The sequence below is a fragment of the Anabas testudineus genome, chromosome 23, assembly GCF_900324465.2.
Source record: "Anabas testudineus chromosome 23, fAnaTes1.2, whole genome shotgun sequence".
Taxonomy (NCBI): domain Eukaryota; kingdom Metazoa; phylum Chordata; class Actinopteri; order Anabantiformes; family Anabantidae; genus Anabas; species Anabas testudineus.
The window spans coordinates 10,295,744-10,312,146 of NC_046631.1; the positions used below are offsets into that span (position 1 = coordinate 10,295,744).

At 38.3% G+C, this 16,403-nt stretch overlaps 3 protein-coding genes across 3 annotated transcripts; 1 reads left to right on the plus strand and 2 right to left on the minus strand.

The window, feature by feature from the left end:
- Window positions 1–1,235: 1,235 nt before the first annotated feature.
- On the minus strand, window positions 1,236–6,483 carry LOC113164901 (zinc finger protein 502-like). Its single transcript, XM_026364438.1, has 9 exons — window positions 6,346–6,483; window positions 5,630–5,832; window positions 5,450–5,551; window positions 5,265–5,360; window positions 5,067–5,177; window positions 4,866–4,983; window positions 3,595–4,375; window positions 3,158–3,216; window positions 1,236–3,054 (listed from the first exon to the last, which is right to left on the minus strand). The coding sequence occupies exons 1-9, from the start codon at window positions 6,377–6,379 to the stop codon at window positions 1,532–1,534; spliced, it is 3,027 nt and encodes a 1,008-aa protein (XP_026220223.1). The 5' UTR covers window positions 6,380–6,483; the 3' UTR covers window positions 1,236–1,531.
- Window positions 6,484–6,928: 445 nt separating this feature from the next.
- washc3 (WASH complex subunit 3) lies at window positions 6,929–10,489 on the plus strand. Its single transcript, XM_026363009.1, has 7 exons — window positions 6,929–7,115; window positions 7,606–7,704; window positions 7,828–7,893; window positions 7,985–8,122; window positions 8,656–8,772; window positions 8,870–8,934; window positions 9,044–10,489. Exons 1-7 carry the CDS (start codon window positions 7,065–7,067, stop codon window positions 9,141–9,143), a joined length of 636 nt encoding a protein of 211 aa, XP_026218794.1. The 5' UTR covers window positions 6,929–7,064; the 3' UTR covers window positions 9,144–10,489.
- Window positions 10,490–11,023: 534 nt separating this feature from the next.
- dram1 (DNA-damage regulated autophagy modulator 1) lies at window positions 11,024–14,194 on the minus strand. Its single transcript, XM_026363008.1, has 7 exons — window positions 13,767–14,194; window positions 13,347–13,414; window positions 12,982–13,124; window positions 12,716–12,893; window positions 12,516–12,574; window positions 11,955–12,047; window positions 11,024–11,858 (listed from the first exon to the last, which is right to left on the minus strand). The coding sequence occupies exons 1-7, from the start codon at window positions 13,895–13,897 to the stop codon at window positions 11,820–11,822; spliced, it is 711 nt and encodes a 236-aa protein (XP_026218793.1). The 5' UTR covers window positions 13,898–14,194; the 3' UTR covers window positions 11,024–11,819.
- Between the last annotated feature and the right edge of the window lie 2,209 nt (window positions 14,195–16,403).

The window sequence follows — 16,403 nt, forward strand, 5'->3', positions numbered from 1 at the left end:
TTCAGCTTCGTTGTACATAAACTCACACTAACAAACTCTACTACTGAAACAGAATCTCAGTTTCAAACCTAAATGTTCTATAATATTTATATTAACTATATCTATAATATAGATAGAAGAAACAACCAGAGCAAACTGTTTGGGGGATGGTAAACATACATATTATTTATATATTGGATTGATTTGATCTAACTGACAACCAAATGCTACCAAATTTGGATTGGTGACATCATGCGTCTCGGTTAATTAAACACATTCAAACAACTCTTTTTATTAGGACAGCCACAACAGTAACACAGTGACAAAGAGGGGAATACCTCACCTTGCAGAAAATAGCTAATGACATTTCCTGAATTTAAAAACTGGATTATAAAACTTATATTGTGATTTTTTGTTTGTTACTCAGGAGGCTTCTTTTTTAGTACAGGAAGGATGAGCAGCTTGTAACGTGAGAGACGAGGGATTATATCACTAATGCCTCAAGATCTGTGGAGGAAATGAGCTTATGTTTACGATGTTTATAATTAATCTTTGCTCTATAGCCATCAGCGCACTGAGTCATTCCGTTTTATGTGCATCCATGACAGAAAGGAAGTAAATACATCAGCTGACACATGCAGGATGAGACTGAGACCAGAAAAGCTCCATTTCATGGCCACAGAATTGCCCCACGCCATAAAAGCAACACTTTAAAGCAGTGTTTCCCAGCCTGTCTACTTGCAACCCTTTGTTACAGGTTGCATACTCTGTATCAGTGTAACATTTACCAAAGAGTAATGGTTGATAGAGTTTAAACTCTGTCACTGTGTTAACAAGTGCTTTCTCCTTGTTAATCATCTTGTGACCCTTAAAGTGTAATGCATTCCACTATGGACACACTCGCCTCAGAAACTGTACATAATTATACACTTCCCAAAGGTAGCATTTATTCCATGGCCTTTGTTTCACCTCCCTGTCTAACGAAAACCTCTTTCACAATCTCCACATTCTCTATATGTGAATTTCTAAACTAAAAGCCACAGGGCTTAATGATCTCATTACTTATTGTATATTACTGGACAACTTAGGCTTATTTGTGTATGTGTACGGTATTGTTTGCATTGTTTGTTACTAGAAGATCTGCTTTTTAACCTTGGGAGGTGCCCATGTTTTGAGCCAAACTGTCTGTGCACACTACAAATGCACAATAGTACAGTAATAACATGAAGAAACAGGCAGTATTTTGATTGAATAAATCAAAAATTGTTTAATAAACACTGCTTTTGTTCACCTGTAAATGCTATTTAAAACATAATTACAACTTCGAAATTGCAAATTTCAAAGCAGAGTTGCACCGATATGTCAAAATGATTTAAGGGGAAATAAATGTTCATGGAAGTGGACAAATGATTTTCACCTGATCTGCATAAAATAAATTATCTCCTACTCTGAGCTTGTTACTGTTGATACTAAATTTAACACCCATTCAACAATATGCATTCTTTTCCACTACTCCACTAACCTAACCATTGAGTGAGTGTCTATTATTAATTTAAGTATTTGATTCCTCGGGCAGTATAGAGTCCACAGGCTGTGCTGCTTCTGCCTCCTTCCTGTGTGTCTCCATGTGTTTCTTCAGCTTTGCCTTGGACGTGAATGTTTTTATACACTGTTCACAGGATGGCTTCAATGGCTTCAGTCCTGAGTGGCTCCGTTTGTGTCGTGCCAGCTCTGATGAGCTCTTAAATTTGAGTTCACATGTGCTGCAGGAATAGGGCCTCTCCCCCGTATGAATACGCTCGTGCAACTGAGCCTCACTGAGGGTGAGAAATGACTTCTCACAATGTCCACAGGGGAACGGCCTCTCTCCTGTGTGAATGAGATTGTGTCTGGTCAGTGCATACGGTTTGGTAAAGCCCTTCCCGCAGTAGGTGCATGGGTATGGCCGGGCACCAGTGTGGGACATAATGTGCTCCTGCTGTGTTTTCTTGCTCTTGAAACGTTTGTCACACTGTGGGCAGGAGTAGGGCCTGTCATCCACATGTGACCTGTGGTGTTTTGAAAGCTCTCCCTGCGACAAAAAGCCCTTCCCACATTGTGAGCAGAGGAAAGGCTTCTCTCCTGTGTGCATCCTTTCATGTCTGGCCAGCACAGACACCAGTGTGAACCTCTTTGGACAGTGGGAGCACTGGAAAGGCCGCTCACCTGTGTGGACACGGAGGTGTTTCATGAGCATAAAGCGGAGCGAGAATCGTTTGTTGCACTGGTTACACTGATAAGGACGCTCTCCAGTGTGGGTGGACAAATGCCGCTTTACGTCAGACCTCCGAGTATATGTCTTCTCGCAATGTGGACACTTAAACTGGCGCTTCACCTGATGCATCTGTCTGTGCTGGGAACGTGCAAGCAGGGAGTCGAAGCCTTCACCGCACTGTTGGCAGATATAACGTTTACTGGTAACGTGGGTTTTCCTGTGCTCAAGCAGCTCAGAAGAAGTGGGGAAACTCTGGCTGCAGATAGAGCAGATCTGAGGGAGTTGCATTTCCTGTGAGTGAGACTTCTTGTGATGAACAGTTAGTGCCCGGAGATTGGCGAAGGAGCTCCTACACAGCTGGCAGGTGAAGGTGACGGCCACGCCATGGTGTTTACTCTCATGCTTTGCTAGATCCCACGAGTGCTGGAAGGTTCGGTCACACTGCGAGCAGTGAAACGGTCTTTCACCTGTGTGAGTGAGCTGGTGCCTCCTGACGTCTGATGTGCGAGTGAACATCTTGCCGCATGTTTCACATGTGAGCGCCTTTTGCCTGCTCTGGGCCTGAGAGACAGTTACTTTGCTTTGACTGGCAGGTTGTTCTGTTTTATTCTGCTCTGCGTTTCCTTTAGGGAAAAGTTTTATTGATGTAAATATTTCATCAGAGCTGCAAGGAGAGGGTGTAAATTTGGTTCCTGAAAGAGTCCTGTATACTTCTGTTTGAATGCTCTGCATGTGGAAGTGTGGAGGGCTGTTTTCATCCGAGTCGAGGAAGGGACACTGTGAACAGGTGAAGATGATGGAGGTCATTGCTTCCGAATCATCTGCAAAAATAATTAAAATTAATAAAATTAATTACCCAGTTTTCAGTGAAACATGTAGGTTTTATTGAAGAACATTTTTCTCTTCTTCATATCCACACATTACCTTTGTTGATTCCTTTGATTGCGATCACAGATGGAGAAACTGATATGTCAGGTTTGCTCCTGGTAAAATTTAAAACATTGCTGGTTAGTTTTTAAATGTCTGTCCTCATTTATATATCTATAAATTTATATAAATAATTACATTTGAGTAATTGCTTTTAAAATGTCATCTGAAGACACTGTAATGGGAAAGAATAGATATTGCTAAAATACTATTAATAGCTAGTAAAATCTAATAGTTTGAAATTTTGGTGAGAAAATCAATACCACTCTTAAAACTGTATTTAGATTAAACTCTTCTTTTAAATAAATCTTTTTAAAGGATAAAACCAACACATATGATAAGACAACATGCAGCACAGGGGGGGAAATTAAAACAAATATAATTAAAAACACTATCAAGCAGTTACAATATTGCAATATGAATGTATTTTGTACTTTTTTGGTTCCTCTGTAACGTCCTTCACAGTCTTGAATTTACACGTCTCCTGCCAACTGGGTGAGGTCTTCGTTTGTAGACGAGATGACCTGCGGATGTGAGCTGAGGAGGAAGACTGTAGTGATTCAGAAATAGAGACATCACTGGAGACATCTGTCATTTCTTCATGAACAGGAAAAGATTTGACGTTAGAGGAGGTCATATCGCTTGCTATGTCTCCAATTTGGAAATCATCCTCCACCTCTTTACCATTAGTTTCTATTTTATCATCAGACTGGTCACTTGTTTCATGTCCTTTAAGTGTCTCCCCTTGATCTATATCATTTCCTGTCCCAACTTCATCATGTAGGGATGAATCGTTACTCCTTCCTGTCTGTGCATCTTGTCCCAGACTCTCCTTTCTTAAAAATGTTTTGGTCAGAGTCTCCAAAGCTTTAGCAACATCTAAGGTTTCACTTGTTTCTTCTGCTTTCGCGCTGAGAGCCTCCTCACTGACGATGTTATCTGTGCTTACAGCCACAATCTCTTCTTCATAGAAATCTGTTTGAACTTGACCTTCAGCTGACTCGATCATTTGTCCATCTACTTCAGAAACTTCAGCTTCCACTTCTGTGTAAACAGCCACAACGCTGTACTGGTCTGCTCCGAAAAGAGTGACTGGGTTTAGTATATTGGCATAGTTGTGGATAGATTCCAGTCCAGCAGAGATGTTTGTCTTTTGCGAGGGAGGAATAGATAAAGCAGACATGATGCAACTTCCAATAGTGGTTGAAGGTCCATCTGTAAAAATAAATTAAAAATCAAAAAATAGAACACGCAATTACACGCCAATGATATATAAGTAGGTAAAGACAATTTTCACATTTAATTTTTTTACAACATTGAATTGACAATCGATAATTTCATTGGGCTTTTTTGAGAAAAATTTACAAACTAAATCTTCTATGTCAAAGTGAAAACAGGTCTCTGAAAAGTAATAGAAAGTAGGGAGGTGAATATCCTTTATAGACACAGTAGTAGTAGTAGTAGCAGTAGTAGTAGTAGTAGTAGTAGTATTACACAGTCAGATACTGATCTCCAGATTTAATTTGGGGGCCAGCGCTCTCAGAATTTATTGTGTAAACTTCTATCTCTCTTTTATACCATAAGTATACAAATATCCAAAACTGTTGTTTTCATGGTAAAACTGTAAAAATACACATATATCCCCAGTTACAGTTTTTACAGATTAATTTTCTGTTTATCAATTGGTCATTTCAGGTCTACTTACATGGCATTTTCAATAGTCCTGAGCTTTTATAGTGCTTAAAAACTGAGCTCAGTTCTTCAGGTGTGGACTGCACACATTCTTCAAACACAGAGGGAACAGAAGCAAGCCAAGCTGCAGTCTGTAATCACAGTACAGCTGTTTTTATGTTTCTGGTCAAATGTAGAGAAGGTAAAACAACCTGAAACAGCTGGATGGACTGACCTGTTTGAGGTCTGGTACTGGAAGTAACTTTTCTAGTTTTGAGAGCAACTCCCACAGCAATACATGTAGAGCTGCATCATACTGTGGTCCATATTCCACTGGAAACACCTCCTGAAAGAGATAATAATTGTCCGTGTATATTAGAAATGACATTGAGTATTCCCAAGCTAAATCATGAATAACTAAAATCAGTCTGACCTGGAAGAAGTACGCCCTCTCAACTGGATCTTTCAGCAGGCTTTGAACAAGTTCAGTGAAAGTGGACTCTGTTGTTTTCACCTCTGGATCCCTGTACTACAAAGGGTTAGAATCATGTCACTAAAAGAGGCATGTGAGCCTGTTTTTCAGTTGATTTCAAAGAGGTGCTCATTTAATGTACTTACATCTGTGTTTGTAGACGTTAAAGGGAGTCTATTTAAATGGCTGTGAATCACTTGAGAGTCAACATAACCTTGCACTGAACCTTTGCATAGCTCCAGGATCAACTGAAATATAAACACATTTAGTAAATAACACCAAAATTACATGATTTGTTTGTCACAGAAACTGCAAATTCTGCTCACCCTTGCTCGTAGACCCAAAATGAGCTGGGCCCTCTGTCTGTGGTTGATCAATCCAGGCACTGCCTCTGTCACCATGTACACAAACTCCTGAAGTTTCTCATAATTCATCACATCTTTCTGCTTCGCCAGCTGCCACATAGCAGCAGACAGAAGCTGCAGCGGGGGCACCAGGAGGCGAAGCGCTGGAAGAAGCAGGGATGGGTCTGAAACACAGATGTGTAATGAGAGAGGTGGTTTCTGTAGGGGACCAGGGAGCTTTTAATTCATTCAGCAGATGCAACTTAACAACAAATTCAACAACAAGTTTAACTGAAATTACTTTACATTAGCTCTTTCACAATGGAAGATCAAATCGTTAACAATTTGATCAATCAAAACAATGGCCCAGATACTGACTAATCTGTATTTCTGTCCTATGCGTCAACTATGATCCATAACACACGAACTAGTATAATTGCTGGACAAAACCATGCCATGCGAGTTTTAAACTTGCAAACTTCTCACGCCTTATGTAGATATCGTTGCAATGAACTGTAATAATTAGCGTTATCATATAAAATATGATCATAACAAAATGTTTCCTATTGCAACAGCACCAACATGACAGCTTATAAATGGCATGATTCCATTAAATAGACGGTTCCCGCTAACTGTTTGGCTAATGTAAACATAACTTGCTTTTAATTACAGCGGACGTTGATTGTTAATAGACATACCGCTTATTTTGTCGGTTGACCCCAGAATTTCCATTTGTGCGAAACGTCTTCTGTAGCAGTAAAAAATACATGTATATTGATGTTATTTAATTTGGTGGCTAACATGCGTCGTTACCACGCAAACACCCGTTTCCTCAAGGCTTCTTCCGTCGCGTTTCCTTTTTTCAAAATAAAAGTCTCACAACCGAGCGAGAATAGCTAATTCCAATTTCTTCATACCATGTCAAAACTCACATTTACAAGATTTTAAATATTTCAGGCATAATATTTCTTCATCAATCCTGCCTGACGTGTGGCACACAAAACAAGATAATTTCAAGATGTAAGGAGAGAGCGTCCCAAAAACGTCTACTCATACTATGTTGTAATTCTACTACACCTCAAAACAAAGTCTGTTATGCAAGTAAAATATTGCATATATATACATATTGATATAACTCACTTTGTATTACTTTATGGCTCATATGACTGTAATATTTATTTGATATTTTGTTCACACATAATAATATTTTGTAGCATTACTACCGGATGTTGTTTTCATACAGACCGGAAGTCCGCCTCCATGTTGTTTCACGTCACGACGTAATCACGCAACCCAGAGTCACATGAATCGTCTTATAGCTTCTGTTTATCCAGCAATTGCAGCGTTTTCCAGTTAATTTTAATCTTATTATAAGTGACACTGCAATATAATCTACAATAAGACTTAAATATTCAACATGGATGAGGATGGACTGCCAATTGTGGGGTCTGGAGTTGATCTTACCACGGTTGGTATTTAGCTTGCTAACATGAACAGTGACTGTTTGAGGAAATGAGAAGAAACGGGCAGAAACCGTTCGTGCAGACAGTCACACTGTAGCATCAGATCAGCAAAACTATTTAGTCAACAAGCTGTGTTAAAAGCAGCAGACAATTTTATAGTCTCCAGTAAACGTCACTGTCTAGAACAAGTGCTTAAAAAGTTGACATACACATGAAATATTTACAGTTTTCTGGAGATTTCCTCTTTTCTCTGCTGTACTCACTATTTTACGCAATCACTACAGAGTAACTGTACTATTGCAGCAGAAGCATTCTCATATAGACGTACTGTAATTATTCAAATATATAATGAGAGTTTTAACACTGTGATCTGTTAACATGTGAACACTGTTGTTCTTGGTATTAAGAGTTTGGGTTACTTCACAAATTGTACATCTAAAACCATCATACCACCATTATAAATGATCTAAATACCTTTTTTTGTGTTTCCGTCAGGTTCCTGCTATACAACAGAGAAAAATTGTTGCCTACCTCAACCAGTTTGTTGCACATACAGTTCAATTCCTTAATCGTTTTTCCACAGTTTGTGAAGAGGTTTGTGCATCTTCTTTTACTATTTACATTTTTCTTTCTGTCTGTGCTCCCTTGTTGTGCTCCAACATGCAATCTCTGTCACGTTTTCAGTCACATACTGAGCTGTAAACTTATGTCCCACAGAAACTTGCAAACATATCTCTACGCATACAGCAGATAGAAACCACTTTATGTATTTTGGAAGCTAAGGTGAGTCATTCTGTCTGCCATTTATGCCACACTGTATATATTTCATCCTAATGTACTAATAATTCATTAAATATTGTTATGGTATGAGCAGCTTTCCTCCATTCCTGGACTTGAGGATGTCACAATAGACGGGCTAAGTCAGCGGCAAACTGCACAAGCTAATGGACCAACTACTGCTAGTCAGAGCCAAGCAGATGGTCCATCAGCAGGAACTCTTCCATCCTCAGAGGTAAAAACACAAACTAGAAAATACACTACTTGTCCAAAAAAAGTCATTACCTTGATTTAACCAACCAAGTTGTTTAACCCTGACTGATGCAGTGAGTAGCTTCTCGTTTCTTAAAGAAGTGTGTCGGCAGGTACATCCTGTGGTAGTGGTAAAGATGATAGATGTTGTTTCAGAAGGGTGAAATTATTGGCATCCGTCAAGCAAAGAAAAGTTTACTGTAGAACAGCCAAAAGGAAAGTGTCTTTTGAAGTAATATTTGGTCAGCTATGCAACAGAGAATATAAATTCTCATTTTTGTGTGGAGCTTTAACCAAGATGTAATTAGCTCATCCTCTTAACTTCTTCTAATCCAAGATTTACAAGTATGTAAAGTAGGAGGAGTTTGATAAATAAAGAAGAAAGAAAATTTATTCTTTAATAAAGTGTTATTATAAATGCACAGAAACACTGAACAAGGTACCACATCTGATGTCTTGTTCAATCCTAACTACTTCTTATTTAACACCTCCTTATTCATTCATTTCATGTCGTAGCCCGTTCAGAGTCCACCAGAAGCTGCACAGACTCAAATCCCAGAGACGGTAGCAGAGAATGTAATGACCGTTGCCAAGGACCCTCGTTATGCCCGATATCTAAAAATGGTTCAAGTGGTGAGTCACAGAGAAGATTGACTTCTGTTTTACAGGGATTAAAACAACATATATGCTGATGATCTCCTGTATCTTAATATGATTTAATTTGTTTTAGGGGGTTCCAGTTATGGCCATTAGGAATAAAATGGCCATGGAGGGTTTGGATCCTAACTTGCTTGAGTGAGTGTTTTACACTTGTGTTGATCATACATTTATTTCTTTGTCTTAATTTTGTACGACAAGGTTTCATTACTCTGATCGATAATAATCCCCCCACTGCTCATGACAGCACACCAGATGCCCCAGTGCCTGATGGAGGAACGAAGAGTAAAGAGGATCAAGATGTCGCTGCCACCAGCTCTGACAGTGAATCATCTTTCAGTGACTGATGCCTCCTCTTTACCCCAATCACCGCTGAACTTCATGTAAAGGCCGCCTATCGCCACCTGAGCTTCTGTAGGTCTGTGCTCAGAGAGAGATGCAGGTTGTAACCTGCATTTAAAGCAGGTGCAAACAGGAAAAGCTACCCAGAGTAATTGTAATTTCAGTCTAAATGAGCTGAAATGGTTTTCATATTGGTCATTCAGACCTCTTAGATTTTGATACATCGTTAGCATTTTTGATGAAGGGAATAGTTTTCCCTATTGATATGTAATCGGTAGTCCTCAGAACATTGCAGTAGCATGTAGTTTTTCTACAAAGCCCATCGTGTAGTAGGTACTAATTCTCTGTGGTAGTGACGCTACCATCACGCTTTCATGCCTTTAAGAGAAACACTTATCAGTCTCCCTTTCGATTTTCTGAATGTTTAAAACATCAATCTCTCTGTCTGTTAAAGTCAGAGTGAAAATATCACCGTGACCTGGTTCCAGTTTCATATTTGCAGTTAAGTAGGTCAGATTACATGTTTACTGTCGGTGACATTAGGCTGCAAATGCACTAAAGTCCTATTTGCACTTGCAAAATTTGGAAATCTGTGTGCTTGAAATATCTGCAGTGTGCCAAAGGGTGATCTTAATGTGCTCATATCCACACAGAAGTAAAATAATGCATATATTATTACCGGGTATTGTAGGCAAATTGTAAGAAAATTTGAACAATGGTAAGAAGAAAACTGACCACAAACAGGGAAGTGTTTCTGTCTTAGACACAGCATTTGGTTCATGTGAAACAAAATCTACAGTATTGTCTGGTCGTTCACCTACACACTACAGATTATTTGAAATCCTCATCAACTGTACTGCACATTAAAAAAAAAGATTATGTCACCAATAGAAGACTATAATTAGAAATCGAATGTGTACCTCTACTTTAGGTATTCCTCTAGTTAACATTCCCTTTTATCAGAACTTAGGTAGTATATGACCTGAAAAGGCAAAATAGTAAAATAAAGAAGGATTGGCAAGAATAGCGTAGCACAAAAATCTGACTTCTGTTAGTGGATATGATGCTAAGACTGTGAAGTTTGGAGATATCCAGAAAGCACTTTGTTAACCAGTGACATCACCAATTTTCAATCAGCTTCCTATTGTTCTAATTTGAGGATAACATGGACATGAATTGTAGAGTTTTCACTAGATATTTAGATATTTTAATATAGGCGTGGCAGAGAGAAGTTTAATACCTTTCATATAAATGCACTTCCTAAACTACAGCCATGGAAACTAACTTGAAAATTGAAATTGAAGTCACCCTTTAAGAAGAGGAATTGTTCTATCTGTGATTATGTCTGTAATAAACATTCATGCAGTTTGATTTTAAAAAAAGTGTGTCTTTACTTTACACCTCAGCAGTTCTTTATCATCTATACAGTACATGATTTTACAAGCAAAAATACAAAAATGGAGTAAATATTCTTTTGTAAATACACAGTCTGTAGTGAAAACGTTAATATTAATTATTCATGTGACCGTCATTCTCAATTCTTCAGGTTGCAGCAGTAGAATTCTTTCCTGCAATACTGTTATTATTCAGTCAACGGAGAAGGATGTAAACAATCCTCCTAGTATATAGAGCATCAGCCAGTACTTTGGTTTAAGTGTAAAATCTGTGATCTTCATGCCAACAGTGGACACTTCAACAACAAAATCTGACCACTTTTCTCAGCAAGTAAGAGGTCACATTATCCTTTAAGGTCTGAGTGAGAAGAGCATGGTACAGTAATAAACATCTCAGTGAAACTGGCAGTGTTTCTCAACTTTTTATTATCTTATATTAAGTTTGTGTTTTGATCCCAGGACTTAGCAGCCCGCATCCTTTTTCCCCTTACTTCTAAGCAGTATGCTCTAAAGCAGCAGTTCCCAACTTGGGGCTTGATAATGTGGAACTAAATATATTAGTATATTAAAATGCTTTCTATTTCTGTTTGAAAGCGTGTTGAATAAACCTCTTTAGTTCTAATCAGCCTAAATTCCTGTTCATTTAATTACAGCAATTTAATTTAGCAGTTGTACTTGGAAAACAAATTCACATTGCATGAGCAACCTACATGCTGTAAACACGCAAAGTGACATCCATAGCTGCACTGGAGAACCACAGCAAGCACCAGAACCTAAACTCTGAATCTGGAGTATTGTGACTTTACAGTAATATGTGTTTGTGTTTTTTTTTTGTTTGTTTGTTTGTCTTATTTAAACACATGTGGCAATCATATGTTCGATCATGTGTTCAATGAATGATCAACTTCTCCTAATATTGGTCACAAGTTTGACAGGAAGCCTCGCTGGTGTGGCAATTGTCAAGAGTGCAAAGTGCAAAGTGTCGTTTGACTGATGACAGCTGGCAATAAGTACACTAGTAAAATGATTTGTGATTGTAGAAAAGGCATAAAAATACAGGCTATGGTCATTTTTGCCTGTGATGTAAAGCCAGTAAAAAAAAAAGTATAAATAATAATAATAATGTGTGACGTACTAATTTTACAAACAACTTCAGTCAATTCATACACATACATACATAGTCGTACAAAAGTCTTGTGTGAAAAATATGAGGAGAAAAGCCTCACAACCTTTTCAAAGTAAAAATACTGATGTTCGTACAGTTTTGCTGGGAGTCAGAGATGAACTCTACTCTACAAATTCCATTTTAACCTGTAAGGTAAACACCTGTTGGAAATAAAAGAGAGAGAGAGAGAGAGAGAGAGGAATATGAAACTATAATAGGAAAATAATGATTATTCTGAGTAATGGTGTTATACTCACTTTGAAATCTTCAATATATGTGAGGAAGAAGCAGACGAAGCTGAAGGCAACAATCCACTCACATACAGCGCTGGCTATGTGGTAGGGATAGTCCTGCAATCAGCCCACATCACAGTACAATTAGAATTACAATGATAGGTGCTTTCTATGTCACTCAATGAATTGTTTGGTTTATAAATACTAGGAAAACCAATATTTTTAAAGCCTTGATAATTTGTCGATTTCTGTACTTTTCACAGGTATGTGGGCAGCTCACTAGTGATTGTAAAGCTACTAAAGATGAGCATCACATGATTCAACAATCCTATGAACCTTTTATTGTTTATCTTCCTCTGTAACACAATTACATAGAAGCACTGTTTCATTTTCCAAATGTGACGTGAAGAGAAGCAGCAGATTCTCATAAATAAGAAACTGGAACTGGGGAATTTTTGGTGTTTTAGCTCAAGTCTCTGGCATCAGCTTGATTCTTCCTTGACAAATTGATTCCAGGTGATTAATTAACTAATTGTTTCAGCTCCAAACACATGTTTACCACATGAATAACACCTTGCAGCTTACCCGGTCCTCTCTGAGTCTGTGCAGGCTGGTTTGTTTCACATAATATGCACAAATTACAGCTGAATCATCTATTAAGGGAAACACCACTGACATGTAACTACTGATACCGGACAATGATATTACAAATATAAAACCAAGTTCCTCGTTAAATACGTGTCTTTCCTGCTAACAAAACACATTTAATGTTTGCGAAAGGATACTCGGGAAAAATGCCAGAAAAGCAATGACAGCGACAGCCAAACGTGCTCGACACACGCTCATGGATGATCCATATGGATAGGCTTTACATGATATCACTGTCTGCAGAATGATGTATAATACACCAGTGACAAAGAAAACCATTGCCCCTATATCATGAACTATAGTCTGTGTTGTTTCCTGCAATCAAAAAGAAGAAACATCAAACATAGGCCTACATTGTATAAAAATTATAAGAATTAAATGCTCACTATATGTGCAGACATACCTGAAAGGTTGCAACAATACACATGCCCAAACAGGACAGCATCCCAAACCACAGAGCCGTTTTATTGAGACATGGTCTCACCACACTTGTGTCCTCATTCAGCTTCTCCACAAACTTGTATCTGGAATATATGGTGGCCATCGCTGTGCAAAGGTCAAAATGTCAATTTTCCACAACCATTTATGAACATGTGACAAAAAACTCCTTCTGCACTTTAACCATAAACGTCTACTTTCATTTTCTTTAAAGGGGAAATGGGACTAAGAAATCTGGAAAGCTTGGTGACACGCTGAAAAAGTCCAAAGTTGCTTAAAGAGAAAGAGACGTGACACTTCAGATTTTCATAGTAAAACAAGTGAACACACCTGCGTACGCAGAAATGAACGCCATGAGGCCAAAGACGCAACTCTCCGGGGGGTTGGCACCAGCATCACTGAGCATGCAGAGAGAGATCAATTTAGTCCTTTAATTGTAGGTTTATAGTTGAATTAAAGTTAAAGTACATTCGTCTTCTGTGAAAGTCAACGTCTATTCTTAAATGGAGAAGTGAAAAGTGGAGGTAAAAAGCTGAAGGCGTCCTCTGACTCGACAGATGTGAACGCAGCTGGAGTTTGGACATCAGCCAAGTTAAAGCGCAGGAAAACGAAAGTAAACTTTCTGTTGTGCTTCAACTCTCAGATTTTTCTACTTCACTTCACAATGAAACACACACACAGGCACGTTTTTATATCCCAAACATCACTTGTTGAAAGTTAGATTAAACAGCTTTAATGGAGGAAACTCACCTTATATATGGAAAGACTACGTCGACATCGCGTCTGAAAATCGCAATCAGGTAGGGAACAATGAAAGTGCAGGAGGACCAGACGACCAGAAACGCTGGTAGAGAGCACAGTCCCTGCATGAACCAGAACATGTCGGAGATTTTACCCGGAACTTCCAGAAACAGTGAACACGGCCATGCAATTAGAAATCCAACTTAAAGCTGCTGCGGCTGGAGAGTCTGTGTGCATCTGGTCCCGACAGTCACATGGTGGTGTGTGAACAAGAATGAACTCGAACAAGAAGCTGATATTTAATATATGCAACAGTAACCTCTTCCCCAAAGTGACACCCCCGTGGGGCCGCCTCATACGCAAATTAAACCAGCTGCTATCACCCTCCAGCTCTCTTCCTTCCTCACTTTTCTGCCTCTGTCTGTCTCACAGCCTGTTTTTGGTTCACTCCCACACTTATACTGGCTCATTAATGTGTAGTTATCACTGTGGGACTGATGTCTGGAAGCTCAGTTAACAATCTGAATCTGAGAAATACCCAGGAGGTCTTTACTAAAGCTCCCATAACATCAATAAGTATATTATTAGCTTTTCAAATGTAGTAAACTAACATAAAATGGAAATGAAACTACCTTAAAAATGTGCTTTTACTAAACTGACTACACTGTGTATATGTGCAGATGTAAATGTACACATTCCTGAATATTATATTAAATATTATATAATATATTTGGATTTTTAGGCTGTAACAAGTACAAAATCATTTTAAATAAAATAAAGTAGAGATATAGAGTGGCACAAACTGGTACTAGCAACAGCACTTAGACTTTCTGTGCTTCAGTATTTTACAGTTTTATTCACGTAACAACGTGCACATCCTTGCCGATAATGAATTTTCAGATAAGGAGCTCTGTGGTGGCTTAAGATGATGTTGCAGTGATCTTGGTTTGGGTAATAAGAAGAGCAGAGCTGAGGATGAGGGACAATACAACCAAACAACGTTACTCTACTGGAGTAATAAGAAGATTGTATTTATTTGGAAAGCTGCACAAGGTTTGCACAGTGTGCACTGGGTATATGTTATTTTGCACCAGTCCTCATTCACTTCTTTGCCACTTTAAATCTTGTTTGATAAATGGTCATACAGTAAGGCTGCATGTTTTGACACAGTATTAACAGCAACATTTTTGTTGGATTAGTTTACCAGGAAACCACTGGGATGTAGCCGGATGTACTGTGGGTGAACCTGAGCATCTGGTGTGTCTGGAGATACTACACCTCAAATTCCCAAACAAAACCTCCTACATTCTGATGAAGGCTGAGGAAACAGGGGCCAAGTAGAACAAGTTCAAAGCCTCAGTAGTTGAAGTGGCTATTTGAAGCTTGCCAGTGCTTGACTTGGCGACTATCTTAAGAAATAGTTTGTTGAAAAGGCCTTTTCTAAAGCTTGGTCCTGACTCATCAGAGAAGAAAGCTGCAACCACGGAGATGGACTGTGGTTTGTCTTAAGGTCTGGAAAAATGTCAGTTCTCAGAATAGAGAGGTAGAATTTTGCTGACCTCAAGTTTACCAACAGGACATTTTTATTTGTGCCATTAGAAAACTTTATTCCTTTAAAATGTGAAGACCACATCAGACCACAACTAGATTAAAATCCACTACTTGTGAAGTCTAGACCACATTAACCCAGATAAGATTTTAAGATCTAGGAGTTACGAAACTAGTGACTCCCAACTTATCTGTAGTACTACTTGAACAGCAGATATTATCTTCAGTCCAGTTGATATAACATTGTTTAAAAGCAGAGTGAATTAACTTTAAACAGAATTAAAGTTAATGTGAATGTTACTTCATATCTTTCTGACTAATTATTCAGGTGTTTGTACTTATCACTGGTCTTCTTTTGCAATACGACATTGTGCAATAATATATTTTGCAAAACAGAATTTTGCAATAAATCATATTAAAATGCCAGCGCTGGGTTCGCAAAAAAAGAAAAAGGAAATAGAATAACTAGTATTGAAATTCCTTCCAGCTATTTCTGAGATATAGCATTGATGAGAATGAGACATGCATGAGGTCACTGTGACCTTGACCTTTGACGTTTAATCACCAAAATCAAATCTATTTAAGTGACAGTTTGAGCCAAAATGTAAGAAGTTCCCTCACTGTGTTCCTGAGAAATTACTTTTGCAACAAGAATTAGACGAACATGAGATACCCTTTGACCTTTAGCGACCAAAAACTAATCAGTTCACCGTTCATCGACTCCAACTGGACAGTTGTGCCAAATTTGAATAAAGTGCTCAAGCAAGAAAACAACAACAACAAAAGATAAAAATAAAAATGAAAAAATAAAAAAGTAAATGTACAAGTACTATAAAGTAGAGCAGAGCAAGGAACTAGTAAAAAAATAACTGTAGTGAAGTAAAAACTTCAATATTTCCTTTTCATTTGAAGTAAAGTAAAAGTAACAGATTAAGAAATATTAAATAAAATGAAAGAGCTTAAAATTAAATTTAAGTTTACTTAAGTAAATGCATCTTATTTACTTAACGTTACCATGTCTGATCTCACGCAGCCTTGAACAAAGCTCAGTCCGTGAAGGCATCACGGGCCCAGCTCCCTGCCAGCAGAGGGCGACGA